This window comes from Passer montanus, unplaced genomic scaffold (assembly GCF_014805655.1).
Source record: "Passer montanus isolate IOZ18808 unplaced genomic scaffold, ASM1480565v1 scaffold44, whole genome shotgun sequence".
Taxonomy (NCBI): Eukaryota; Metazoa; Chordata; class Aves; order Passeriformes; family Passeridae; genus Passer; species Passer montanus.
The window spans coordinates 4,011,536-4,038,928 of record NW_024369262.1 but is presented as its reverse complement, the minus strand read 5'-3'; the positions used below and the strand labels follow the sequence as shown (position 1 = coordinate 4,038,928).

Genomic DNA, 27,393 nt, shown 5'->3' with positions numbered 1-27,393 from the left:
AATTACCCCTAAAACTCACATTAAAAAACCTATCCTATGTAATTTCAAACCCCATGAAAACAGAAAATCGACACAAATTTTAATATTTATATATTTTAAATCAAAACACAATTAAATATAGTATGTTTTAAGTACATGAATGCTTGGGTATGAGAGAAATAAGAGGTGGTACATAGTACCAAAAACCTATACACAGCCTTTTTTGCTTTTTCATAACAATACAGTGTCTCTATACAATCAAATATTGCAACAGAATAACACTTTCTAGTCAATCAAGATATTCTGAACATTGGAAATGATTTGAGTTCTTCGCATCGTGATTTGTTGCACAAGTTTGAGGAGAAAAGCAATCATTAGAGTAAAAAAAAAAAAAAAAAGACCCAAAACGAAAGTGTTGTATACTAAAAATGCAGCAGTAACATAACAGTGAGACACTGAGTACTTCTGCTACCCTGCAAAATTGATTTGCTGGGGAAAGAAAAAGAGGTGCTGTGTAACATGGTAAGTGTTGAGTGTCAGGAAGAAGGCCAAAGGTCATTAAAAACTGTTTTTCTTTGTAAACCAAACATCTGGAATTAGATCCTACGTTGGGTGGAGGACAACAAGCGATGGAGAATGGCAGCAATTCCTTTTTTCCTTGCTCGTGGGAGGGTGAGGACAGGAAGTGGAGCAGTCTGCAGGGTCCAAGGTGGGAGCAGAGGGGCTGCAGGACCAGCCTTGGATCTGCCCCGGGGTGGAAGCAGGGAGATGTGTGTGTGTGTGCAGGTGTAGGAGCTCAGCAGGGACGAGTTCCTGACCCTTCTACACTGCCTTCAGAGTTAATGCAGTTATGAAGTAAAATACATTTATCTTACAGTTGAATACTCATCTATTTCAAGTAACGGAAAATTAAACTTTGAACGTCCCAGGTCATTCACTGCCAAGGGATTTGCCCCACAGCCCTTCCAATTCTGTGTTTAAAAATTACAAGCAGTAGAACCAGAAACTACAGCAAAACCTTCCCCTCTGTTGTGGCCTCTATGTCCCATTGCAGATATTTTGCTTGAAAGTCTTTTTTTTTTTTTGAGACTGGGTCAAGTATTTGTGAAGTCAATCACAGTTTGTCATTTGTAAACTGCATCTTCATCTCAGAACCATCATTACTGTGAATGCCACATACACCAGGCAGAAGTGTTTCTTCACTCTCTACAGTGGAGGTCCACGATTGCTTCTTTTCCATTCTTCCTTGGAAATGAGGGGGATTCCAGTGGTTGGAGTAACAGTGCTTTGTTTTTATTGGCTGTGTTAAAGAATCCACCAATAGGGAAAGTTCACTCCTTCTCAAAGTGGAAAACCAGATTTCCTGTCCTGGAGTTTCTAAAATCATAGCTGAAAAGGGGAAAAACAGTTAATTTTACCCTAAAACATGCAAGGTAACTGTTCAATAGAAAGACATTTTGTGTTGAAGCCAGGTTTGTTTGAGTTTGGGGGAGAAAAAAGCCCCAAACCTAATCCAAACACACTCAACCTTTTGATTACTTGCTTAATTGAATCCAGAGCATCTGCAGTCATTTGAGATTTCTAAATACTGTGCTGAGTGACCTTTTCTTCCAGGCAGACTGGAATTGTATCATTTGCAGCCAAGCTATTAAGTGAAGTTATTATACAAGTCACTTAAATGTTACTGCTCTATTAGAAAGAAACCACTCCCACAGTGAAACTATGGATCCACCCATTTGGATCCAAAAACTGGGCTTTGGCACACATTTACTTTCAATAACTGAACATAATGCAAGTTATTTTTTTTACAAACTCACATGCCTGAAAGTCAGAAGTACCAGACATTAGCTTGGTAACCTGCTGTCACCAATATTTCACAAAATCCAACTGCTGCCTCAGAACTGGGGGTTTTTACACAGAGAACAACAACACAGCCACTAGGCAACAACACACAAACCTATGGACAGGTTACTGTGTCTTTTTAAAGTCTGGAGACAGAACTGTGCAAATGAGAGCACCCCATGAGCCAAATTCACACTGCTGAGCTTTACTGACACTTCAAGCAGAAATGCCACTACTGACAGAGGACACAGCAAGTGTGAGCTCAAGTCAGGAATTACACTTCATCCTGCAGCACAGATCACCCTTTTAACTAATTGGGCAGTTTGTAGACTCAAACTAAGACAAGTTTAATGCTTGCACAGGAGAACCAGCACAGGCATCTGTAAAGAAACTCCTACGTCACACGTAGGCCGAAGCACTTCCAACCTTTGCTTCTTCCTCTCATGCTCTGCTGGTTTGAACATTTTCCAGCGTGGGTTTCAGCCACAGGAGGAAGGCAAGTAGGAGCTCTGCTCTTCCCACAGCCTGGCTGGAGCCAGATGAAGGCAGCAGCCTTTCCACCCCCTACCTTGGTGACCTTGTCCAAAGGCTGCTCACACTGCGCCTGCTGCATGACGTCGTTGACAATCATCTTTGCTATCCTCCAAGCCATCTCTTCTTGAGCCTGAAAAACAGCCCAAAACACAGATAGCTTCAGGTCCTTAAAAGAAAAACACAGTGGTCTCAGCACAGCCTTGGAGTCAGGGTAACCTTCACAACTCCATAACCTGCATAAACAACTCCTCCCTCAATGGAAATGCATCTGGTGTCCAAGTACAGTGTTAATTCAATTACTGTACTTCAGGCTTGATGCAATTTCCAAGAGAGTTAGTGGAGATTTTAGATTTATCTCTTGGGGATTTGTCCAAGCCCCTCAGAGAGGGAAAAATGTAGCCTGGAATCCATGTGCAGTGGTCACTCCACCCCAAAAATCAAATAGCACTTCCACCCCAAAAATCAAATAGCACTTCCACCCCTACTTATAGATATATAAAACCACAATAAGAAAAACCCTGACTGCAAGCACACACTTAATTAGTTCAACCAGCAAGCACTGGCAAAGAGCAAACTAGTTTCACACATACATGCAATCAAATTATATTTAGCACACACTCTCCCTGTTCTTAGTGCAGCAAAAAGATACTCAGAGATAACAGCCAGGATTAAGAACATCAATACTTTATTTCTCTGAAGTCACAAGAAGAACATGAAAGGGGACACACCTCATCTGTATTTCCTTGAACCCATTTCTTCATTGCTTGTGAAAACATGGACCCTGGTTGAGATAAAAACAGCAAGCAAGGTATGTGAGCAAAGTGAGGCACAAAGCTGACTCCTGCCACCCTTCTGAAGGGTTTGCTCTGCTGGCATTCAGCATGTGGAGGAGTGGCAGCAAAGACAAGGCACTGCCTGCAGCCATTTGGACACTGAGCCTTTCCCAGAGCTGAAAAGCAGCAGCAGGTCTCAGCCTGGCTGGGAAGGATGTGGAGAGCTGCAGTTCTTTTTCATCTCAAGACCAAAGCTTTGGAGGTTTGATCACCAGCTCAGCTGCTGACACTTCCATCCCTGCCAGTTCCATCGACAGCTCCAACTCCCACAGGCTGCTCATCCTTCCTGGAGCCCAGCTGGACCAGAAAAGCAGAATTTGGGTAGGAAACTGGGCCAGAGATGGGTTTTGCCTCAGTACAGGCCAATCCCCACAGCATCTCTATTTGGCTTAAAGCAGATCTGGAAAGAGTCAAACACTTTGCCTATGCTAACTCCAGCAGGGAAGAGAGCAGCTCTGTAGATGTTTACAGAAATGGAGAGAAAGAGCAAAGCAAACCTTTTGATTTTTTGACATCAGGCTCTGGTTCAGATTCTCTGATGAACTGCCCCAGGTCACTGACTCTTCCAAATGTCATCTTCCTGAGGAGAGAGGAACCACATGGGTGATCACAAGAACTTTGGCATTATGGAAAGCTATATTTGGCTATATGCTTGGCTACATTTTGGAATCAAAGAAGAACAATAACTAAGAGGAAGAGAAAAAACAATTAGAAATATTTTCCTGGCCAAAGAAACAGTCACTGGGTGTTAAATCACACTACTGAAATAAAGTTACTGTCAAATATTAAAACATGGACTAAGATCTTGCATTTAGGCCTACTCTCCATGCAGGAGAACACAGTAAAAATGAAACAGAGGTGAAACATGTAACCAGAAAGGAAACAATACACTGAAATGAACCTTACCCTGCATATGTTCGTTGATACAAAGACTCTGGATCCAGACTTGCAGCATCTACAATTATTGCTTCATCAAAATTTTTCAGGATTTTAACATTAGCCTTTTTGACATTGGACTACAAATAAAAATTCTAAGTATTAGTGCCCAATGCAGATAACTATCAGCTTCTTAATAAAACTGCAATTTTAGTGCTTTTAACACAGATAAACCTCCATCAAGTCTCTAAGCAAGAGTATAAAAGAATCAGTGTGTCTACACAGCCTTGAATTCCCAACTCATAGGACATGGTTGTTAGCAGAGGATGATAAAATTCTGTGGACAGAGCCAAAGACACAAAGCCCAGGTCAGCACATGCTGCTCAATTATCAGCCCAACAGATCCGTGTGTGCTCACAAATCATTTGTTGTGAGTCTGGAACATCCCTCTCCTGCTCTTGGTAAGCAATTCCCAAACACAGATGCCTCCCCCATGCACAGAGCACAAATTATTTATCTTCTGGCCTGGAGTATTTATATAAGATTATGACTAAAAAGCCAAGGAAACATCAGAGCAACAGCAGGGAGGGCACAACACACAGCAATCCATTATCAGCACGGAACAGGAACACCAATGGCAGCTCCTCTCCTGCTGCTCTTTATGCAAAAATATGCAGAGACCCAGAGATTCTCCTATTCACACAAGCAGGAATGCACACCACAGAAAGCAGCACCTCATTTCCTAAATTGCCCAGCCAATTACCAGCAGTTCCTCCTGCTCAGAGGTTCAAGCAGCAGGAGGCTTCAAGAACACAGATTTTATTCCTCACTTCACAGCTAGGGGAGGAATATTCCCTCCTTGCAAATTAGGAGGTTTAAAAATAGAACAAGCAGGAGGTACAGCTTCCAAGTTGCTGGAAAGGCAGGACATGACTAACATTGGTGTGGATGCTGGGTTTGAAGCTCAGGGTAGCCCTGCAGAGTTCAATAAAAGCAGCAGTTGCTTGGCTCTTTGCTCTCAGCTGGGCTTGCAGTTTCCAAGCTGTCCTGGTTACAGGTTAGCCAGAATCTGCTCTGTGTTTGAGCAGACTGATGCCTTCAGCCCTGGAAATGAGTTTACTCTTCAGGACAGAAGATCTAGCACTTTAAAAGAACTGAGCACACCAAGCTAGCATGCTTGTATTTAAATTTGATAGCATATTCACAAGTGTCAATTTTCATCTGAAGCTGTAACTATGGTATTGACAAAATAATGTTATTTCTAGTAACAGGCATTCTTAGATATTATGGCATCATGAAAAAGTCTTCAGTAAAGTAGCAACTTAATAAAGATATCACTGATGTAAAGAATTAACAGCAGCACAAGGCTTTGGGTACAACAAAGCAGAGACACTTCTGACAGAACTGAGCTGCAGGTAGATTCAACACACCCTAACACAACAGAGGTTTTAAATGAAAGTGGAATGGTGTTTCCTTACAGGGCAAAAACTTGGATATTGACACAGAAAACCCAAAGTGGTACCTGGGAGGCAGAGCCATCCGTGCTCCCTATGGAATCACTGTCAGGAGAGCTACCAGGGCCATGAATATTCAGTGCAATGTTCCCTCCTGGGAATTCATCTCCTCGTACTGAATGGATGAGGTCATTCAAGTATTTGTAGTAAAGGTTGCTGGACAAGAAACCAGGTAGGAAAACCTGAGAGATGGAAAAGTCTTCTTTAATTAAGGCTGGTCTGCATAGTTAGAGAAGAGCACACAAACATCTTGGTCCTTGTGTAGATGGAACACAAGTAAAAGCATCCATGCATGGAATTGTTGTGGATTTACAACTGCATTGCTTCAAGTTTTAATCCTGCTGCAAAATGAACAAACCCAACGGCCTATTAATGAAATCCCCCAGTAATGAACTGAAGTTCAGAGGATTTTTTTCCCCCTCTGGAAATTTAAGCTTGACAGCCCAACAGGCTTTACAGTTATTCTGTTTCACTGTGCACAATTCTCTGCAACTCCAGAACCAAATAATTCATTTCTGGTATCTGGGTACCCCAGAGTTACATTATTAACCACAGCACTTGTATTAGACTTGCAAACAACTCCTACTAAGAGGAAGGAAAATTTTCTAAAGATACAAAATAAGCTGTTGATAGCAATTCACATGGGAGGAAATTCTGTTACTTCCATTAAACTGCAATAATCACCAGAGACAAACAGAGCATTAACAGCAGCCAGTGGGTGGTATCTTCAAATCAGGCTGGGGAAGAGTCTGGCAGATTTTCCTGAAGCTGTTCTATTATCCAGGTAAACAGGAAATGAGTAAAGGAGCAGGACAAATCAGGGAACCCCCCATCACCCCACTCTGAAGAAGGTCTCACCGTCTCCATGGTTGTCCAGGCCTGCCTTAAGGGAGTGGTGAAGCAGTTGGGGAGAGGCCCCCCCTCCCTGCAGATGTTGGACTCAATCTCCAGCCTCACAGAGTCATCAAAGCCCAGGGGGTGCGTGGCCTGCAGGGAGAAGTACCTGGGCAGGGCAAGGAAACAACACAAACAGGATTTGCAAACCTCTGCAGGTGCTCAGAGCCCACCCCAGACACTGCCAACACCTGCACACACCCCACTGACTGCAGGTGAGACACCCCCTCCCAGACACAGTCTGAGAGCCCTGCCCTGAAACACTGATGAAAAACAGAGAATGGAAACAAGAAAGGGGCAGGAAACACCCAGAACTCAAAGCAGCACTGGCTCTGCTGCTCACATCCTTGCAAACTGGATTTAAGGATGGGGGAATGACTGATGAACCTGAGTGAAGCATTTGCTTCCTCTCCAATTATTATTTCCTTCTTGGGTAATGACTCAAGTTGTGGTAGAGCCTCACACTTAAGCTTAAGAACAAACATTTCCTGGAAGCAGTTGTGCTGTCTGTCTCCCAGCTGTCTTATTGCTAAAGTGAAGCACAAAGCACAGGAAGAAAGCTCCTCTCCTGAAAGTCTGATATTAAAAAGGATCTGATTGCTTCCTTAAAAAAGGAAATATTTCACAATACTAAGAACAAGCACTAGCTGGGTTTTATTACATGTGAGAAGAGTTTCTACAGCCTACTTTATATGGATAACAGTATCTGAACATTAAGGTTTTTCTGCAGTGCTGTATCTGCTACCAGGCTTAAACCCCTTGCATTTTCAATGACAACCCATCAGCTTTGACACTTCCCAACCAACCAAACTCAAGCAATCAAGTCCTGAAAATCCCAAATTATGTTTAAGAATGGAATCCCTGTAAGGATTTCTCCTCATGTATATAAAAAGAATTCATTTCATGTGTGCAAACACATCAAAAGCCACCTTGATAAAAGGCACCCCAGCAGACCAGCCCAAGAGTGCAGAGAAGTTCCTTTTGCACAGCAAACACAAAACCACAAGTACAGAAATAAAGATTGTTGAGCTCCCTCACTTGTCATACAAAATCATGGCATCATTCTGTGCTTCTTGCCCATCATACTGGCCTTCTTTGGCAGCAAGCTGAGACTGGAAGTTATCTGCTGCCAACCAGAACTGCAACACATTAACTGCATCTTCCTTCTCCATGTACTGGAAGGGAAATCAGAAAAAGAGGAGATTAAAGAACTTAGCAAGAAACTTTTAATAATTTTTAACTTCCTTCTTTCCATTTAGAAGAAGAAACATAGGCCATATATTAGTGGTGCAAAATTGTCACCAGGACACAATATTCTGAATTTTTGTTTCAGACAGATTTAGCTTGCTTGGAGGAAAAAAAGAGAGAAAAAAAAAAAAGAGAACTTCTGACATTTCTTTTCTGTACTTATTTTCACACTTAGTTTCCAAAAAACTATTTGTCTTGTCCTAGGACAGGAAACACCATTTTTATGCCACATTTAGCTTACACTGAGCTCAGCACATTGTCTCAGCTTCCCAAGCTGCAGTTTCAAACTACATCAGCTTGTCAGACTGTCGGGACAAGTATGGCAAGAGCTGATTCCTTAAAGCTGCAGGAGCCTGAAACTGGGAAATCTTTTATTTAACCTATCACATCACTGAAGGTGCCCTCTCCACATAGCACTGGTTATGATTTGTTATCTGTAACTCAGGCTTTTACAGTCACTACAATGTGAGGATCAAGCTGACAATGTCAAAGCTTCTACAAAGCAAAGAGACTCTGAGGAGCACTCACTAACAGAGAGGAAATCACAAATACTCATTCCACAACACAATGGACAGGTCTGAACGTTTGAATTAGTTCTGCATGAGGGCAGGAAAAAGTTCAATGCATTTTCTCTCAGAAAAAATACACCTTGGATTTTTGTTATATTTAGAATTATAGAATTACAGAATTGTTTGGGTGGAATGGGACCTTAAAAATGATCCAGTTCCAACTCCCTGCCATGGGCAGGGACACATTACTCTGTCCCAAGCCTCAACCAGCCTGGCCTTGGGCACTGCCAGGGATCCAGGGGCAGCCACAGCTGCTCTGGGCACCTGTGCCAGGGCCTGCCCACCCTCACAGGGAACAATTCCTGCCCAATATCCAACCCAAAGCCACCAAGGAATGAACAGATTTTTTTCATCTGCTAGGAAAGGGATCTAAAAGCAAACACAAATGTTTTCACTCACCTCAGAGAAGTAGAAGAGGGCTGACTCACAGAACAGAATGTCAGCCAGATACACAGTCCCACTGGTCAGCACCTCGATCTGGTATTTACAGAAGTGGTGGCTCCGCAGGAACTCACTAAAGTGCCTGCACAGACACAGGGACAATCAGTCACCAGGGCCAGCAGCACCCAGGGCACCCTCAGAGCCAACAGCTCTTGCCCAGAGCTCTGATAGTTTTGCTGGATAAAAGCCAAACAAGCAAGAAACAGGGCAGGTTTGTAAATGGAAGGAAGATAAGGAACACAACAGTGTGAACAGCCAAGTTCAGCAAGAATGGATTTGGAGGAGGGGATCTGAGCAGCTTCAAATATAAAATATAGCACAGCAAAGTGCTGATATGGTTATGCCTCCATAAACATTCTTAACAGAACCTTTAGGACAAGAGACACAGAAACCCAAGCCATGGCATCAACTTACTCTTGTTCCATTGCATTGAACACTATGGACTGTGCTGTAACAAAGCAGTTGGGATCCACTTGGCCATCCTCCCCACAGATCTTTGCTGCAAAGAAAAACCAGGTTAATTTTAACATGGATTTGGCTGGTGGAGCTGAAAGGCACGAGCAAGGACTGGTTAATGAAAAATTCCAGTTCAAATCTACCAGAATCAGCTGGTTCTGACTGAGCAAAGAGCTTTCAAGGCTGGCCAAATAATAATAACATGGCTGAAGTATTTGATTGAGACTCATCTGGATCCCCTCCATAACCACCAAGAATTCTTTCCCTAATTTAAACAAAATCTCTGAAAGTTTTTGTGAGGATATTCACAGCACTGCTGAATGTCAGATCCACTGAGACTTGTAATCTCCTATCTTTTTAAGGCTGCCTTTAAAATTGATAAGATAAATTGATAAGATAAATGCAAACGTGACATATTAGAGACACATTGTTATGGGGACAAAGCAGCTCTGAAATGAGGAAGCAATTATTCTTTCTTACCAACTATGTCATTTCTCATTGCTTCTGTGATAGGGATTGGTTTAGCAGCATCTGGAGAAATATATTTGGTAAAAGTACTAACTGCATCCCGTTCTATACCTGCAGGGAAGAAACACAGAATCAAACTTGGGATTCCTTGGAGTGAGTAACAAATGTTTGCTTTTCAGAAAAGCAGCTGTTTAATTCTCAGTGATGTTCCTACTGCAGGATATTCCTATTCTGCTCCTGACCAGCTGCAGGGACTGTATGATCTTGTCAGGTCACAACAAACCCAGCATGGACTAAAATGGATTAAAACAACACAGCTCCAAATTCTCCCTACCACCACACAAGGCAGAACCCACTTCCTCAGCTGCACACCATAGTCCCAGAAGCAACAGCTTTCAGGCAAGTGAAATTCCCAATTTTTAGCTCTCATCACAGAGAAATCACTTGCACTATATAGGAATTACTAGGAAAAAAAAATCTTAAAATTATATGGCTCAAACAAGTTGTGTTCTTTACACATTATTTGTGACTTGGGACTCTGCTCTGGAAGAGAGGAAAAATTACATTCAAATTCTTTTCACATCTCTCAGTAAGGACCAAGTGTTTTCAAATTCTTTTTAGACATTAGAAAGCAGAGGTGCTTTGATGACTAAAACATTATTTTCCTTGTTTAAGTGGCTTTGGGGTTGAGGTTATGTGTTGTGGAGGCACATGATAAATAACTACATGAGAAAGACAAACAGCAAGAGAAAGGGATGCAACATGAGGAAACAGTTGGGCAAACAAAAGGAACCAATGTGAAGAAAGAAGTGTTTCCTTTTTGGCTGCAGAATTGCACAAATGAGGGAGGACTGAGTAGATGCAAAGTAGAGAAACATGTTACTGTGCATGTAGCTCACTACCAAAAGGAAATATCTGAATTTCATCCTTACTTCCAGCAGCCTCTGAAGAGGTGGAATCCAAATGACAACAAATCACTTACAAGGGGAGGAACTCTATCAAATAAATCCAAGAACAAAAACAGTACATTCCACACATAAATCTCCACAAGTCTCTTGCAACCACTACTTATGTCATTTTATGTAATACAGGATATTTACCTTCCATGGCAAGTGAATCATCAATTCCCAGCCCCACCATCCAAACTTTCTGCAATTCTTTTAAGATGGGATGGGACAGGTGAGGGAAGAACTGGACATAGCAATGTTCACTCAATTTCTAATGATTACACATGGAAGAACAGAACCAACCTAAGCTCATTGAGTACACAATTATTTTGAAGTCTCTTCAGCAGTTTTTTTTTTATTTTTAAACAGGTCAAACAATACACAGCTCAAACTGACCAGCATCAGTTAACATCAGTGGTACATAAAACTTTCTTCCTTGCAACATCACATCATGCTTGCTAAGAACCTGAACTGAGGCAGCTCCCTGCACAAAAAACCTTCACTTCCCACCTTTTCAAGCAAAGGGAACACACAGCACTTACTTTTCATGAGTTTTCCTGACAAGTCCTTTAGTGCAGAGGAGGGGCTGTTTCTATTTGATACCGAAAGCTTGGAAGATTCTTGCTGATCAGCTGGAAGAGAGCGAGTCCCTGGCTCTGCTTTGCCCCGAGGCAGAGCCCTGCTGCTGTGGCTGTCCCCCACGTGGTTCTGGCTGCTGGCAGTTCTGTCAGGGCTGCAGCCCTCCAGCCTCTCCTCCAGCCAGGCAGCAGGAGGGGAGGAGGCCAATTCCTGCTGTTTGGAGGGGGACACGGGCTCTGCCAGGGAGCTCTGCTTCACCGTGTTCAGGCTGTGCGCGCGGATGCGGGACCAGGTGGTGGAGTGGAAGCTCTCAGCCTCCAGCCAGAACTTCACCAAGTGCTCCATCCTGCGCAGCTCCATGAACTGGATGAAGTAAGGGAGGGCTACACTGTCCTGCAGGACTTGTTCAAGGGTCTTGGAAAGGCTTGATTTGGTCTCTTGAGCCTGGTAGTTCAGACACGATCTGCCTAAAGGAAAACATGGAAGGGAGTGAGTCTGTGCTGTACCACACGTGTGGGGGTTGGACACAAAAGTGAAGAGGCAATTCCAACACAGTGACAAACCAAAAGAATTGTCTGCCCCCTTCAAATCCCTCCCAGGCTAACACAGATGCTACTGTAACAGCAGCCACACTTTTATTACCTATTGGTTTATCTGAAAACCAAGGGATGGTGGGTGCACCAGGAATACACAGAGTAACAACAAAAGCTGACCCTGTCACAGCCTTACCTAAGTCTCCAAAGTGAGCAGCTTCCATGTGGCTGGGCTGCTTCTTGAGGGCAGCTGTGCGGCTGCTGGAGAAGGAGTCCATGTTGGCAGAGATGGCATTGATGGCCACATGGCTTGGTCCTGCAGCCTCCAGCAAGGCATGATTCCTAGTGCTTCTCTGAGGGGAATGTACTGGGACTGGAGCTGCAATCAAGACAGGAATTGTTAAAGCACAAGGACCCCAAGACCTCTTCTAAACATTGCCCAATGTTAAGCACCCCAAAATATGCCAGGGAGTTTGCAAGAGTCAGTCTCATTAGAACCTCACTGTACCACTGGGGGTCATCTTTGATCAAGGGTCTGATTAAAGACCACAAGTTTTATTATTGCAAGAATAAACTCACTCCCACCCAGCTCTATTTTCCTCATTCAGCAGCAAATCAAGAGATGCCACGTCTAAGTTTACATGTGAAATATTCCTGAGTCTTCCTGCTTCCTTGATAACCACTACTGTAACAGCTTTATACTCTGTCAACAGTTTAGTTTAGTTCCAATGTTCCTGCCATTCCATTTCCATGCCTTTTTGAAAGCTAAAATGTAATAAAAAATCCTGACCTACAAAGCTATCTGTGAGGTTTAATAAGAGTTATTTGTCAAAAATATTTTTGTTGCTTCTGCTTGGTTGCAAGAGAAAAAAAAAGGCAATAAGGAAATACCTGTGATGAAACCCAGGTTATAAACTTAACCCCTTCAGCTGTTTTAGGACACAAATGGCTACTGGAGCTCAAAAACAACAAATAAGAACTTCCTCAAACAAAACTTTGCTAATTGTTAATTGATGACAAAGCTGAAAAAAAAACCCCCAAACATGCTCCCAGCAGATTCCAAAGCTCTCAGGAAGCTGGGTTAGCTGAGGATGCCAAGCAGGGACATCTTACACCTCTGACTCCAAAATAAAGCACATCAGATGAGCTGATTAGCTCCACACTTCCCAGGGATGTGCTCCATCAAGGTGTCAGCAACTTGGGTTCATGACTTCCATGCTGCATCACTTTATTCCAAATTTTGTGACAGCAGTTGACAATTTCACCCTTATTTGCCACAGATATCTCAGGAGCAATGGAAACATTTAAATTATTGCCAAGTGTTTGTGCAGCTGCAGGACTGGACATCAAGACACCACTTGCTGCTTCTTACAAAGCCTCTGGGTGTTTCATACCAGCAATAATGGAGAAAATACCTTTTTTCCAAGGCCAAGGGATGGCAGCAGTGGGAAAATTTGGTGGAGATCACTTGTGCAGAGCCAGAGCCACATTCCTCATGGTGCTACAGGCTTTTGTCAATTAGATTTAAATTTCATTTTATATTTTGGACATTTGAGAAAAAATGTTCTACTCTCTCCAAGGGTCAAGCAAAGCTGTTCTCTGCTGCTGCAGCTCACAATGTGCAATACTACAAATGTTCAAGTTTGTTTTTATTTTCAGGGTCACCATACTGGTAGTGGCACTGAAAGGTGAGGTGGGACTATAAAATGGATGCAACTCACTGTTTCCTGCATTTGATTTGAAAGACTGACCACCAAGGGGAAAAAAACCCTGTAATTTTCTCTTGATGTGCAGATAACACATTACCAAGTACAGAAACAAGACTTTGTCTGAAGGCATGAAAGTAACAGATCAGATTCTGGCGTTTACCTCATCTCCTTTCAGTACTGCAAGAAATCTGACAGACCAGCAAACTTGTTTTCCTACAGTTTATAAATCTCTTTTCCACCAACTTTCCCAAGAGATTTAGCAGCAAGACCTCTGCACAGAGCAGCAAGGAATGGCTCATTCAGGATTGGGACCTTCAGCCCCACAAACCCCATCAAAGTTAAAGCTGCAGCTTCTTCTGCACATCAGACACAGTGAAGCTGCACTTCCCAAACTCCAAAGGACAATGCACCTGAGCAAGGAGCTCCAGGAGCAATTTGTTGTGGATAAGGAACAACCACTGCAAGGTGACACTTTGAATTAAAGCTCATGCCTGACATAACTCAATAACCTCCTGCACCTACAGATTCAGCAAGAGGAGGAGGAAAGATTAGTTACTATAAATAGCCAGAAACAGAATTAAGTCCTGGGTTTGATGCACAGGTCAGATCTGTGCTCAGGAGTAAGGAATGATCCTGTTGGGGAAGGTAAAAATGGTGAATGATGGCAGAGATCTGAATTTACAGACAAAAGTTTCATCTTACTTTTAATTGCTTTGACATCTGTGGTCTTTTCTTGTTCTTTGCCTTTCACTGTAAAATACAAGGGAAAATGTTAATATGTTAATGCTATTTTGGGTCACTAATGGCATTCACCTGAGAATGGACACAGAATTCCAACACCAGCAAGTATCAGAGGCACACACAAACTGTAATTTTGTTAAAACTGATTTCTCATTTAAATTGCACATCTAGTAACTGACATAAGCTTTCAAAGCTTTTCTGTTGACTTACTTTCAAAAGCAAAAGCTGATCTTCCATTAATTAAGTTTCATGAAATACAATCTGTTACATTTCCATGGAGGAAGGTGTTTGCTGTCTATAGATTAAAGCTACATTCAGGATGACTTTAATAAACTGCATCAACTGGGAAGGGTGGGAAAGGTGTGTTTTAAGTGTAGAGCAGTGGCAGGTGCTCTCTGTGAACAAAAAATCACCTTAAAACACCATTTCCCTTGTGTTACAGGAAGAGCAGCACAACACCCAACACTGAGGAGATGTGGGCTGGCTCTGGCTCCATGGAGCAGCTTCCATGCACACGATGGGTACCACAGAAATGCTCTGGAAACTCCCTGCAAACAGTTAATTCTCTCACAAAAAGTCTTGCTTAATCATCATGAAACCCCGGGTGAGCAACTGATGGGGAGATAACAGGGAAAAAAGTTGTGATGGAAAAGCACTTTGAGGATTTATTTTTTTTTTAAAATAAGTAATACTTTTTAAAGGAAGCTCCTAAAGGAAGTGAAGGAGGAGATCTGTTCAAAACGAAAATAAGCAAGCACATAAACAGGATGGCAGAGAAACAAATGCAGGGGTGATATTGGAGAATGTGATGTACCAGGAGGCTGCTCCAGGCAAGGATTATTACTACAAATAGGTCATCCCTGAACACACTGTGGAGCCCTTCCTAAGGTAACCACAAGGCACAGCCCAGCACAACCCCACATTTACATCACAAAACACCAAAAACCCACCCGGAGCCTTCCTAAGGATGGTAAATATTTCAGAGAGCTCCGGTCTCGGGTTACATAACTGCCCTGGCTCCACCAGCCTCCCCTGCGAGCACCAACGCTGCAGGGCTGCACATCGGCAGCTGGGATCGAAAATTCCAGCTGCAGGGAGCACACTGTGTGACAGAGGGGTTTAAATGACCATTAGAGGAGGAGGATTCCCTCCACGCCGATGCAGCAGGAGGGCAACCAGCCTTTACATAACTGCAGCTGATGGACAGGAGAGAAATCGACCTCTGGGAACTCTCATCTTTCCCAAATCACTCCAATATTTCACCAAACCAGTTCCTAGCTACCAACAGCAATTCCTGGGTTTCACATCAGCCCTCCATAAGCCTATTTTCAGTTTAAATACCTCTGTTCCTTCTTTCCAAGCTACTCAGTTCCTCCCTAAATACCTACTTACAACTGGAAATACGAACCCAGGGTCGTGTCCCAACCCTTTCCACACAGGCTGCTTCTGTCCCCAGCAGCTCTGAGCACGACCAAGTGACATCAGTGACAGGAGGGGACAGAACCAGCTCGGACCCAGACAAGCCTGAACTTCAGAGCGAAGTTTCACCGCATGAATTCACTTTCACTTCCCCCAGAAAGCGGATGCTGTGTGGTGCCTGTGTGAAACCAGAAGGAACCACACAGCAAGGGCTGAGGGTGAGATTTCCATGGCCAATCCCATTCCAAAGGGTGCCAAACGGCACGTGACGTCCCAGAGTTTCAATTCACATCTTGAAATGCTCTGAACAAACTCAAAAAAGCGTTCACAGTGTGTCAACAGCACACAAAAAACCCAACGAGATCCTGCTGAGGTCAGCCAGGCCGTGGGACTGCACGTTATTCCCAAGATATCCCCAGGGATGAGCTGTTCCACTGGCAGCAGTTTCATAACCTGCCCTCGAGCACCCAGCTCACCTGTTACACTTTGATTTCTCAACCCATTATCCACCCCAGCCTGCCAGACCTTTATTTAAAGCCCAAGCTATAAAAACACTTCACTCTCAGTTTTGATTTTTCTACAGGTCAGTTGCTTTATGATCCTTGCTATGGTTTTAACTAATTTTAAATTAGTTTTAATTTTTACCCACTGTGATATCCTCATAAACAACAACAGCTCACCCCAGGATCATTGGTGTTTGTAGGATTTTGGCCTGCACGTGGCCAGAGTTTTATCCTAAGCCTTAATGTGCTGCTTTCCTCACATTTTCAGCTCAAATCTTCTCTAAAAGCCACACCTAAAAAGGGAGATCACACCGAGCAGTGCTTTGTGCACAGCCCAGATGAAAGGTTGCTTTTCTCCTCTCCTTCACAGCGTCTCTCTGGGGCATTTAGTGCTGATTTGCCTCTCTGACCAAAGATCCTTTAATCAAAGGAACACACATCCTCAATTACACTTCTCAGATAATCAGAGCTTTCATGGCTTTCTCCCTGAGAAAGTCTCCACACAGGCTGACCTTGTCCCTGTGATCCCACCTCAGGACGGAACCTCAGCTCCACAATTCCCAATGAAGCAGCAGGAGCTCTTTTTGAAGAGTTTATAACCACTACCAAAGTTTTATTCTGCAGCCCAACATTTGTATATAAACACCCCAAAAAGGATTATGGCACTTGCAAAGCCCTCAGTGGCTTCTAGGCTTTTCAGATCTGCTAAGTTCAGACTCAATTCTTGCGCAGCTGCTGCACTAACCTCCCCAAAGAGTGACATTTCCAGTGCTGCTGCTCTGGCTGAGCAAGATCCAGAGGATGTGAGAGCCACCACCACCAGGCAGGTACCTCGTCCTCGCCTCCAGGATGTGCATTTTGGGCTCAGTAACCCAGAGAGGCTTTAGGACACTGCTGCATCAGAGGAGCAGTGATTGCACTGCTCGAGCTGCAGCATCACGAGGAAACAGAACTTTCCCAAGGGGCCCTTCCTAAAAGGAGCCACTTTCAACAAAAACCACACAAATCAGAGCTGGGTGGGTTGAGAGCGCCGGGCCCTGCCTGCAGCACGAGCACAAAGTGCCTTCAGAACGCTGCCCTCCCAGAGAGCTCTTCAACTGCACCCATTCGTGCTGCCGGAGGATTATAAATATTTCAGCAGCCCTGTATTTCCCAGGTGTGCTCCCCACCAAACCGACTGCAGAACAAACCGCCACGGACTCCTCTGGCTTGCACGGAGAGCTCAGTGCCAAGCGCTCCCTTTTCCACTGACATCTCCAGCTGCTGCTGCACATCCTCAGCCCATTACAATTTTTACAAAGGCTGCATCAGCATTGCGAAAAACCACCCGTAAAGGGCTCAGAGGCTCAAACCCTGCAGGAAGCCCGGGAGCTGCCACAGCCCGCTCCCGCCCCGGTCCCGTCCGGAGCCGAGCCCCGAGCCCCGAGCCCCGCGGGAGGACAGCCCGGCACTGACCGTCACTGGCGGGGACGCCGCTCCTCAGGGCCCGCGCGTCCTCGCGGGGCGCGGCGGCGCTGCCCGGAGCGGCAGGGAGGCCCGGAGCGGCAGGCCCGGGGCCCGGCAGCCGCGCGGGGGACGAGCCCGGCGGCCGCCCGCCCGCCGCCGCCCCCCTACCTTTCCGCCTGAAGAAGGACATAGCGCCGGGGAGGCGGCGAGGCGGCCGCCGGGGCGGGGGAAGGCGGGAGGGAGGAAAGGCAGCGCGCCGGGTCCTATGAATGAGGCTGCAGCGCCCGCCCGCCGCCGCCGCTCCCTCCGCCTCTTCCTCCCGCGGCGGCGCCCGCGGCCGCCATGTTGTCAACACCGGCCCCGCGCCCGCTTCCGGCAGCGCCGCCCGCGCGGCACGGCGGGATGCGGCCGCACTCAACATGGCCGCCCCGGCGTCGCGCCCGCCGCGCAATGGGGCCGGGCGGGGCCGCCATGTTGGGTGAGGGCAAGGAGCCCGCGGGGGTCCCGAGGGGTGGGGCGGCCATCTTTGATCAGGGCGGGGGGCGCCGGGCGGCGTGAGGGGCCGGCCGCCATCTTGGCTGAGGGCACGGGTGACCCGGGGACGCTGCGGCAGCGAGGGAGCGACCCGCGGGCAGGGGACAGAGAGCCCAGGGCAGGGGAGAGAGCCCCAGGGCAGGGGACAGAGAGCCCCGAAATGAGGGGACAGAGCCCCGAAATCAGGAGACAGAGCCCCGAAAGCAGCAGATGGCGGGCGAGCGCCGTGCAGGGCCGTGAGAGCCAAGGCGCCCTGCAGAGAGACCTCAGGGACGTGTCCCAAAATGTCCCCTTCAGCCGTGGGGGCTCGGCAGAGGGGCGCACAGACGGACGGACACACGGACAGCCCCGCCCGGGGTGTGAGGGCTCTGCAGTGCCGGTCTCGGTCCCGCCGGCTGTGGGCTGTGGCTGTGCAGGACACGCAGCCGGTGCCGGAGTGCGGCGGCTCCTCCATCCCACAGCGCTCCCTCATCCCACAGCAGCTCCTCCATCCCACAGCACTCCCTCATCCCACAGCAGCTCCCTCATCCCACAGCACTCCCTCATCCCACAGCAGTTCCTCCATCCCACAGCATCTCCCTCATCCCACAGCAGTTCCCCCATCCCACGGCAGCCCGAGTCCAGCACAGCCAGGAATCCCTGCCGGGCCGCTCGCCGCCTGCGGAATCGCTGTCCCATAAGTCAGTTCCGTCTGCGCCCCGAATCCTGCCACAAAAATCCTCTTAATCACCCTCCCGAGGCAAATCTGCTCTTCCCTCGCCTGCCAAGGGTGTTTGTCACCGTGACACGGTGCTTAGGTTGATATCCGATGAGGAGATCCCTGCTCTAAACGCTTTACAAACACTTTGTAAACACTGTGATTATAAACTCTGGATAGTGCGTGAGGAAACTGAGGCACGGAGCCAGAGGGCAGCTCTGTCAGCCCGGATCGATGCAGTGTCACCCTGAGCCGTGTAACTGTCCTGCCCTTGCTGCCTGGGCCGTGCCAAAATGTGTAATTAACAATCATTGCGTGAGTTTCTGCGCCTCTTTCATCCGAGCATTCCAAAGCTCTTTACAAACACTCAGTAATTAAGACTCATAAATTGTAAACGGCATAAAAGGTACACGGGGATCTTCCAGGGCTGGGATGGAGCTGTCTCCTGGGCTGATCAACACCCTGTAGCAATTGCATTTTCTCTTTTGATATTATTTTTGTTAACTGGTGCTCTTTGATACAGTTTTGTACACATGCCCAGAGGCTGGCTGGAGCATAATGAACTGTTCTATATGGTTTCTGCATAATGAATGGAATTATTTAATTGGCACATAACCTTGGAGACTGCTAATAGACCGAAACATTCCAAAGATGAGCAAATTGGAAAGAATGGGGTGACTCAGGGAACACTAAATTAACAAATTCTGCCAAAAACTTTGCACCCAGTCCTCAGGGGTTTCAGGGTGTACATGGGGGTTGAAGGATGCAATGATTTACACAAGAGTTTGACATGAATTGCCTTCCCTGGACTGAAATTTTCTCTCACTTTTGGGATTCAGAAGGGCTGAAGCTCCAATCCAGAGCTGCTCACTCAGCCTTGGGCCTGGATCTGAACTGGAAGTGTGAGTGACAGCAGGTGCTGGAGTCTTTAACAGAACATGACAGTTTAATTATCTGAGCAATCAGTTAAATATGACTTCAGGACATGGGTTGGCCAATGTCAGAGAAGCTGAGGGACTCCTCCCTAAATAAAAAAAAATCAAATAAATAAATAAATAAACCTGTCTCACTGCTTGATTTTTTCCTCTCCACAGCTAGAAAAAGAAATAAACTTTAATATCTGAAAAGATCTGAATGAAATGATTGTGTTTGGACAGATATAATAAAGCAGAACAAGACTTTGTTGCCTTTGATAATTAATCACAGGGCACTGCTCTGCTCAATTACAGCACAAATGTAACACACATTAGAGGCCGTTCCCATTTCTCCCATCTTTGGGACAGTCCATTTATTCCCATGATGTTGGATTCTCTCTCATATATAGAATTCTCACTGCTTTGGGAACACAAATACCAAAAATTATATGAGTAATTACTTTAACTGCTGAGATCTTACTCTGGAATAAATAATAATGTCCTAAACACATCAGGAGTCAAAGATGCCTTTGCACAGAAACTCACGGCACCTTAAATCAGAGATTTGTATTTTACTTCTAATTTTCTTTTCTTTGTTTCTAATGGGAAAACAAGTGTCTGCATGCACACACAAAGTTCCTGGCAGGTTTGGCTGTGGCTGACCTCAGTCCATGAACCTCATGGGAACAGCAGGGTTGGTACCTGTGCTGAGCATTTCAAAGAAGGGAATTCTCCCACGTCCCAGCCTGGTGAAAATTAACTGCTTTTATTAAAACACTGCAATTCCTCCCTGTCTCCTTCCATGGGGCACATTCCCAGGGAGGGAGGTTTGTTCAAGCAAGGGGTGAAGAGTCTGCCTGACTGCCAGTGGGTGAGTTAAAACTCGAGGTTTGAAGTGCAAAATTGGGTAAAAAGGTAAGAAAAAGGTTCACTCCCAGCAGGAAGAGCGGTGTTGGTGAGCTGCTGCTGCAGGTGTGCTGGACAGCAGAGCTCTGGGAAGAAAATCCCCTTCTCCAGGTCCTGAGCTCTCCCAGCCCTGCCGCGGCTGCTCCTGCAGGGCTGGAGCCACTCTGGAATGCTCCTGGACTCGGGAAGGCAAAGGGGCTCGCTGGCACCTCCACCGTGCCCAGACGGCATCGCTGGGACCCACCTCAGCTGCCCTTTCTCCAACCCACAGCGCTTTCCCCACGTTCTTGCCATTGTATGGCATCATAAATACTTGGAAAATAATAATTTATTTTAACACCATATTTTGCTTCTCCCTTTGCTTTCCTAGATGCCTCAGGGAGTGCAAGAAGCAATGACAGCAGTCGGGTCTTTCTCCATACCAGGGAGATGGGGGCTCAAACAAGGCTGAGTGTGATTTTGTCCCTTCAGCACTTTCCTGAGGCCGCAGGAGGAGCAGCACCCGCGGCATTTCTGGAATCGGGACACGGACACAGCGCCGGGAAGCCCAAAGGGGTGCGGGCAGAGCAGAGGGGCCTTGGCCGAGCATTCGGCTGCGGGTTTGCCATCGCTGCCGCCGCACTCCAGGAGAGGGTGCCAAGCCCCCGGCTTGTGCTGCCGGCATCCCCAGGGCTCGGAGCCCTCTCCAAGCGCCGCGCTTAAAACACCAACCAACGCGCCCTGGATCGAAAGGAAAATCTCTTTTTTTTTGGACCAAAAGCTGCCCAAATGTCTTTACCTGTTTCAGCGCTACCGGCAGTAAGTGCCCGAAACCCGCCCGAGGACATTAGCGCAGGATAAAGGCATTTTTTGCTACATTTTGAAAAGGATCTGGTTCTTTATGCGGCTGATGGACGTGGGACCGCTCGGGGGAACAGCTGAGTTCCTGGAGACCGAGAAAACCCCGTAAGATCTGCGAGGCACAAACATAAAACATCAATCCGTGAGGTCCAGCAGGAACAAAACCCGATCCATGAAGTTTTTAGGATGACTGTTATAAAAATCCGTCTGCACTGGGAGGCGCAGCTTTTACACCTCAAGCAAGCGCAGGCTCCCGGGCAGCCGCTCTGCCTGCAGCACCTTGCAGGAACCTGCGGGATTAGAGGATAACGCAGCCCGAGCCCGCAGACCCCGAGTGCGAGACCTCCGTGCCACGGAGCGCTCAAATCCCCCGCGGAACTCCCCGCACCCGCGGGGCCGCAGCACCGCGGGCGCGGAGGGAGCCTTAAAAACCCTGACCGCAGCCGCGACCCGACCCCTTCGGGCGGGGAGAGCCGCCGGGAACCCCCCCAAGCAGCGGGCGCGCCGGTGACCCCGCTCCGCCCGCCCCGGATCCCCCCGCCCGCCGCGGGTGTCGCAACCGCGCCCGTCCTCAGCCGCGCCCGCGGGGGGAGCGCGCAGGGAGCGCGCAGGGAACGCGCAGGCCGGCCTGGCTGCTGCCGCCCGGCCGAGCCGCCGCCGGTTTCGGCTTGCTCTGGCGCTGCGCCGGGCCGCCCCGCGGCTGCCACGGCTCCGCCGGCCCCGGCGGCTTCGGAGACATCCCCTCCGGTTCCTGGCAGGTGAGCGCCTCCCCGCCGCGGCACCCCCGGGCTCCCGGGAATCCCCCGGCAGCTCCCCGACATCCCGCCTGCCCTTCCCTGGGCTCCCCCGCGTCTCCCGTCACCTCCCCGGCATCCCCCGTGTCGGCTTCTGGCGCTCCGGCATCCCTCATCACCTCCCCGGCATCTCCCGTCACCTCCCCGGCATCCCCCCCTTGCCTGCTCTGGGCTCCCCGGGGTCACCCCATCACCTCGTGGCCTCCCCCCAGACCTGCTCCCGGCTCTCCCGTATCTCTCTGTCCTCCTCACGTCCCTAAGGTCCTCCTGTCATCACCCCAGCTTCCCTTGTGCTGTCTTCCAGAGCTGCTCCAGCATCCCTATCCCGCCCGGATCATCCCAGGCATCCCCTGCATCCCTCAGCTGCCCTCGAGCATCCTCTGCACCTCCCCGTGCTCCCTCCAGCATCCCACCCGTCCTGCCTCTGAGCATCTCCTCAGCACCCCTGGGGTATCCCCAGATCCCTGTGGGGTCTCATCCCTCTCTGGGATGCTGGGCTGCTCTCGGGGTGCTGCGTGGTGCTCAGGGGGGCTGAGCGCGGGGCTGACCCGGCCACCCTGCCCTGCCGCGGCCCCGATCCCCCGCCCTGCCCGGGCTGGCTCCTGCTGGGTGTGCGGGAGGGACTCGGGGAAGCCGGGGAGGTTTCCGTGCTCCCGGCTGAGTTTGCTGTGCAGGGAGGTGGCTGAAACTGCTGCTCTGGGACCCGTGGGTGCAGAAATCGAGCCTGGACGCGGGGGATCGGGGCTGTCCCCCGGCCCGGCCACCCGGGGCGATGCCCGTGCCAGGTTTTGGGAAGGAAGGAGGCGCGGACCCCCCTGCTCGCCCCACGGGGCCCGGGGCTGCCGTGGTGTCCCGGGGTGACAAAGAGCCGCCCGTCACGCTGGGTGTGCGCAGGGAGCGCACAAAGCCCGGCATCCCACCGCCCGCTTGGCCCCGTCCTTCCTCCCTCCCTCCTCTCCCTCCATCCTTACCCCGAGGCTGTGGGTGTGAAATCCCTGCCCCTGCTCGCAACACACGGGCTTGGACTCGCTCCGGGTCACGGTGTGGGCGCATCCCCAAGCCGGGGCTGCATCCCGGGGCTCGGGGCTGTGCCGGGCACAAAGGGTGTCTGCCAGCCCCTGGATTTCTCAGCCTGCCATGGAGCTGCGCTGTTATCTCTCCCAGGACACCAGGTCTGCTTGTGATTGCTTAAATCCCATCACGGTCCTTAAAATTGGCATTAGGGACAAATATTGTGAATTGCAAAGAAAAGAACCAGCTGTATAAACTCCTAACTATTTATATAAAAAGGTGCAAAAATGCTCTTGTTTCCATGGGCTGGCCTTTGTTCAGATGTTTTTGCATATGTGATGCAGATAAACACTCCCAAGTAATAACAAACTTTAAAGATAAGAAGGAAGCTCAGCAGTGACTCATTTGAACAAGCTTCAGCCTCTGAAAACACTGAGATCCAGAATAAAATGTAGCACGAAGTCTCTGAGTTCCTGAGCTTGGGCTGAGGGAGAGATGAATAATCACAGCACTGAGGGGAGTTTGCAGGGCATTTTGGTGACATGCGTGTCACCTTTATTAACACCACCCAAATAATTAATGAACAACAACCAGTGCAGACTCTTTCAGAGGAGAGTGCTCCCTCACCACCTTTCTGCCATGAGGAGAGGCAGAATACCTGTTGTGATGGTTATTTGATGGGCTGGCATGGAATAAAATAGTCCTGACAGCTTTGCTGAGGCAGGCGACAGCTTTGGCTTTCTTGCTTGAGCAGCCTCCGAGCCCGCACGCCTCGGTGCCCAGCACGGGGGAGCGAGAGCCGAGAGCCCCGTCCGGGTGCACGCAGGAGATTTCTCTCCGTTTTGGAGAGATGGGGAAACCGCGGCTCTTTTTTCTTTGCTTTCAGAGCCGTGACGTTCATGTCAATCTTTCCAGCGAGCTGATGGGCAGCTCTCTCTTTAAATGAAAGCCCAACGTGGACAGGGATGCGGGAGCTCCCGAAGGAGCCTCCAGCGTTTGCTCAAGAGGAGTTTGCTGCAGGAGGGAGGGAGCTGCGGCTGCCGGGGGCAAGGGCGGCTGAAGCTGGTGCGGGGCTCAGGAGCTCTGCCAGAGTGGAGCTGGGGGCACACCTGGGGATGCTGGGCACACCTGGGGATGCTGAGCACACCTGGGGAAGGTGCTGAGAGCTCACCTGGGGATGCTGAGCACACCTGAGATGATGCTGAGCACACCTGGGTGGATGGTGAGCACACCTGGGGATGCTGAGAGCACATCTGGCAGGGTGCTGAGCACACCTGAGATGATGCTGAGCACAGCTAGGAGGGTGCTGAGCACACCTGGGGATGCTGAGAGCACATCTGGCAGGGACCTGGGGATGCTGAGCACACCTGAGATGATGCTGAGCACACCTGGGTGGATGGTGAGCACACCTGGGGATGCTGAGAGCACATCTGGGGAGGGTGCTGAGCACACCTGGGAAGGTGTTGAGCACAGCTGGGTGGGTGCTGAGAACACCTGGGGATGCTGAGAGCACACCTGGGTGGGTGCTGAGCACATCTGGGCACAGCTGAGCATATCTGGGCACAGCTGAGCATATCTGAGCACAGCTGGGTGGGTGCTGCACTCACCTGGGTGAGTGCCCACCCTGGGGATTGCTGAGCACACCTGGGGATGCTGAGAGCACACCTGGGTGGGTGCTGAGCACATCTGGGCAGGATGCTGAACACACCTGAGATGATGCTGAGCACAGCTGGGTGGGTGCTGCACCCACCTGGGTGGGTGCCCACCCTGGGGATGCCATCCCTGGGGATCGTGGCTCTTTCTGTGCTTCCCTGCTCCGGTTTGTGGCAGGGTGGGGAGCGTTCAGTCTGCAAATGATCGTTAATGCCAGTTGTGTGTGCACTTGGGGGATTATGTTAATCGCGCTACAAATGATGCTTTGAATCATGTCTGGAGGTTAATTAACATGCCTTTCTTCTCTTAAGAGGGCCTTCATGTCTGCTTAGAGTTGCTGGCTTTTTTCTGCTTCCTTTCATAATTACTTTGCAGCTCTCTAATACCATGGGTACCTTTAATTTAACCCTGTCAGTGCTGCTGGGGCTTTGCACTGAGCTCAGCATCATGTTGGTTATTTGATGGGGTGGAATATAATAAAATATCCCTGATGGCTGCAGATGGTGTGGACAGGCTGAGACCTTGCAGGAGCTGATGGAAGCTGGAGAGGATTTGGCTGGAGCCAGAGAGAAGAAAGGATGGTGATGGTGATATTGGCCAGCCAATTTGTGAGTGAGGCCCTTAGGATCTTTGTGGGATGACTGAGAGCTGTGAGGGCTGCAGAGAGACATCCCAAGGTGTGCAGGTACCCCGGGGAGAGGGGATTGCTCTTGGGAGGACAAATCACAAAAACAGGTGAACTTTTGAGCTCTGAGTGGTCTCATTGCCTCTCACGACTTTTCTTTTTCCTGGTGCCAGATCACTGTGTACGTGCAAAATAGTGCTTCATCCTCAGCTAATTTATTTTCTCTTTCAGTGGGAGCATTTGGCTCATGGGTTCCTGTCTCAGTGCTGCACTTGGGAAGCTACTGCTGCCACATTTCAGATTTCTATTTTTATTTTTCCAGATAGTCTCCAATTATTTTCAGGCTTTGCCAAGCATGTAATCTAAAATAACAAAGAAACTGATCAGCCCATGATATTCAGGTTAAAGCCACATGGACCATTTGCCTATGGAGCCAGTGATGCCATGCTGGAGCAGAGCCCAGAATAACCTGCTCAGGGCAGGGGAGAGGCTTTGCCAACCCCAGCAGTTCCCTGAGTGGGTCTTTCCTGGCCTTTAAGCAGGACTTGGTTCAGCAAAGCTTAGCGAAAATGTACAATAAACCTGCTTACCCTTTTATTAAGTCTTCACTGCTGGTTTCTCACTGCATCAGTTCAGCCCTGGGTCCCTGGTGTCATCTGGGGTTTGCCTATTGGGGCCAAGTTTGCAGATCAGCAGCCCTGATCCCATGAAAAAGCACATGGGGTCCTCATGGAGATGGGAAGAAATCTGTCCCTCTGTGGAAAATCTGTCCCTCCTCTTCTAGCACAGGCTCTGGAATTAGGGAGAGAAGCAGTGTGACCCAAGCAGGGCCTCGGGTGTGTGCTGCCTCTCAGGCAGAGTCTGATCAGGCCAGCACATTAACTTGGGATTATCAGGAAATCAACTTTTAGCTCCTCATCCTAAGAACTTCCCAAGAGACCAGACTCTGTCTGCCAGCCCGTTTGATTTTTAATTGCACTTACACAACCTTGGGAGAGCTGTGAGCGCTGAGTGTCAGGAATTCCTGACATCACCACCTTCATGCACATCACCCCAGAGCAGATTTATCTGCTTTCATCAGCCACACAGACTTTTCTGACCTACACTGACAGCACTGGTGTTGGGGAAACCTGTAATTCCTGGGCTGTGGCCCCACATTTCAGTGCCCAAGTCCCAAACCACCACTGGGACTCATCAGCTCTCAGCTAAGCTGGGCTGAAAGGGGAGCTGAGGCAGGACCAGCTTGAGGGAGGGCCCTGGGAGGTCAGGTTGAGTGGAAATGCAGCCAGGCTGCTCTCAGGATTAGTTCTGCCCCTGCTCTCAGAGGGAGAGGGAGCTGCTTTGCTTGGACACAGAGGTGGTGCCAGCCCGGGGCTGCAGGGCCAGCGGGCTCAGCTGAGCTGTGGCCACTCCTGACAGGGACAGTCAGGTCACAGGGGTCCCCTGCCCACCTGTCCCCCCTCACAGAGCAAATCCTGAGCCCTGCCCCTCGGGAAGGGCATCAGAACCGTTCTGATGCTGCATTCCCCCTTTGCAGGGCCCAGAGCAGTCTGGCTCGGGCTGGCAGGACATTTTGGCAGTGGGGCATTCCCTGCATCCTCCCGAGGCTGCAAACCCCGCTCTGCCCGGCTCCTCCTCCGCCTTGGTGAGGAGAATCCAGATGGGCGAGGGGCATCGCTGGCCACGGGGGTGAGCCCGGCTCGGCCGGGAAAGGGCTAATCCCAGGGAAGGATAATGGCAGAGTGAGGGGAAGGAGGGCTGGTCGGGTACCCGGCACAGTGCACTGCTTGCTGCCTAATTAAAATTTCATTAAGTTGGTTGGAATCCCTTGATGGAGGTCACAGGCACACCATTGATGTGCTAATGTCTTACTTTCCCCCTTTTTTTC

At 48.7% G+C, this 27,393-nt stretch overlaps 2 protein-coding genes across 6 annotated transcripts in view; one reads left to right on the top strand and one right to left on the bottom strand.

The window, feature by feature from the left end:
- Window positions 1-77: 77 nt before the first annotated feature.
- Window positions 78-17,908, bottom strand: AKAP10 (A-kinase anchoring protein 10). 5 transcript variants are annotated; one of them, XM_039720619.1, is made up of 15 exons: window positions 17,541-17,870; window positions 14,125-14,172; window positions 11,910-12,092; window positions 11,144-11,647; window positions 9,667-9,765; window positions 9,145-9,229; window positions 8,689-8,812; window positions 7,511-7,647; window positions 6,437-6,581; window positions 5,587-5,760; window positions 4,095-4,204; window positions 3,686-3,768; window positions 3,084-3,136; window positions 2,390-2,485; window positions 78-1,368 (listed from the first exon to the last, which is right to left on the bottom strand). In XM_039720619.1, the coding sequence occupies exons 1-15, from the start codon at window positions 17,719-17,721 to the stop codon at window positions 1,363-1,365; spliced, it is 2,028 nt and encodes a 675-aa protein (XP_039576553.1). In that variant the 5' UTR covers window positions 17,722-17,870; the 3' UTR covers window positions 78-1,362. The 5 variants fall into 5 exon arrangements, with proteins under 5 accessions (XP_039576553.1, XP_039576556.1, XP_039576557.1 ...); XM_039720622.1 differs by lacking the exon at window positions 78-1,368 and having other exon boundaries at window positions 2,148-2,485; window positions 17,541-17,908; XM_039720623.1 differs by lacking the exon at window positions 78-1,368 and having other exon boundaries at window positions 2,148-2,485; window positions 17,700-17,908.
- Window positions 17,909-22,033: 4,125 nt separating this feature from the next.
- The window catches only part of TMEM211 (transmembrane protein 211), a gene marked incomplete at its 5' end in the record, with an annotated part of 58,650 nt that continues 53,290 nt past the window's right edge, over window positions 22,034-27,393 (top strand). Inside the window, one exon of the mRNA XM_039720879.1 lies at window positions 22,034-22,180. Coding sequence (XP_039576813.1) covers window positions 22,034-22,180 — 147 coding nt within the window. The remainder of the gene's footprint in view (window positions 22,181-27,393) is intronic.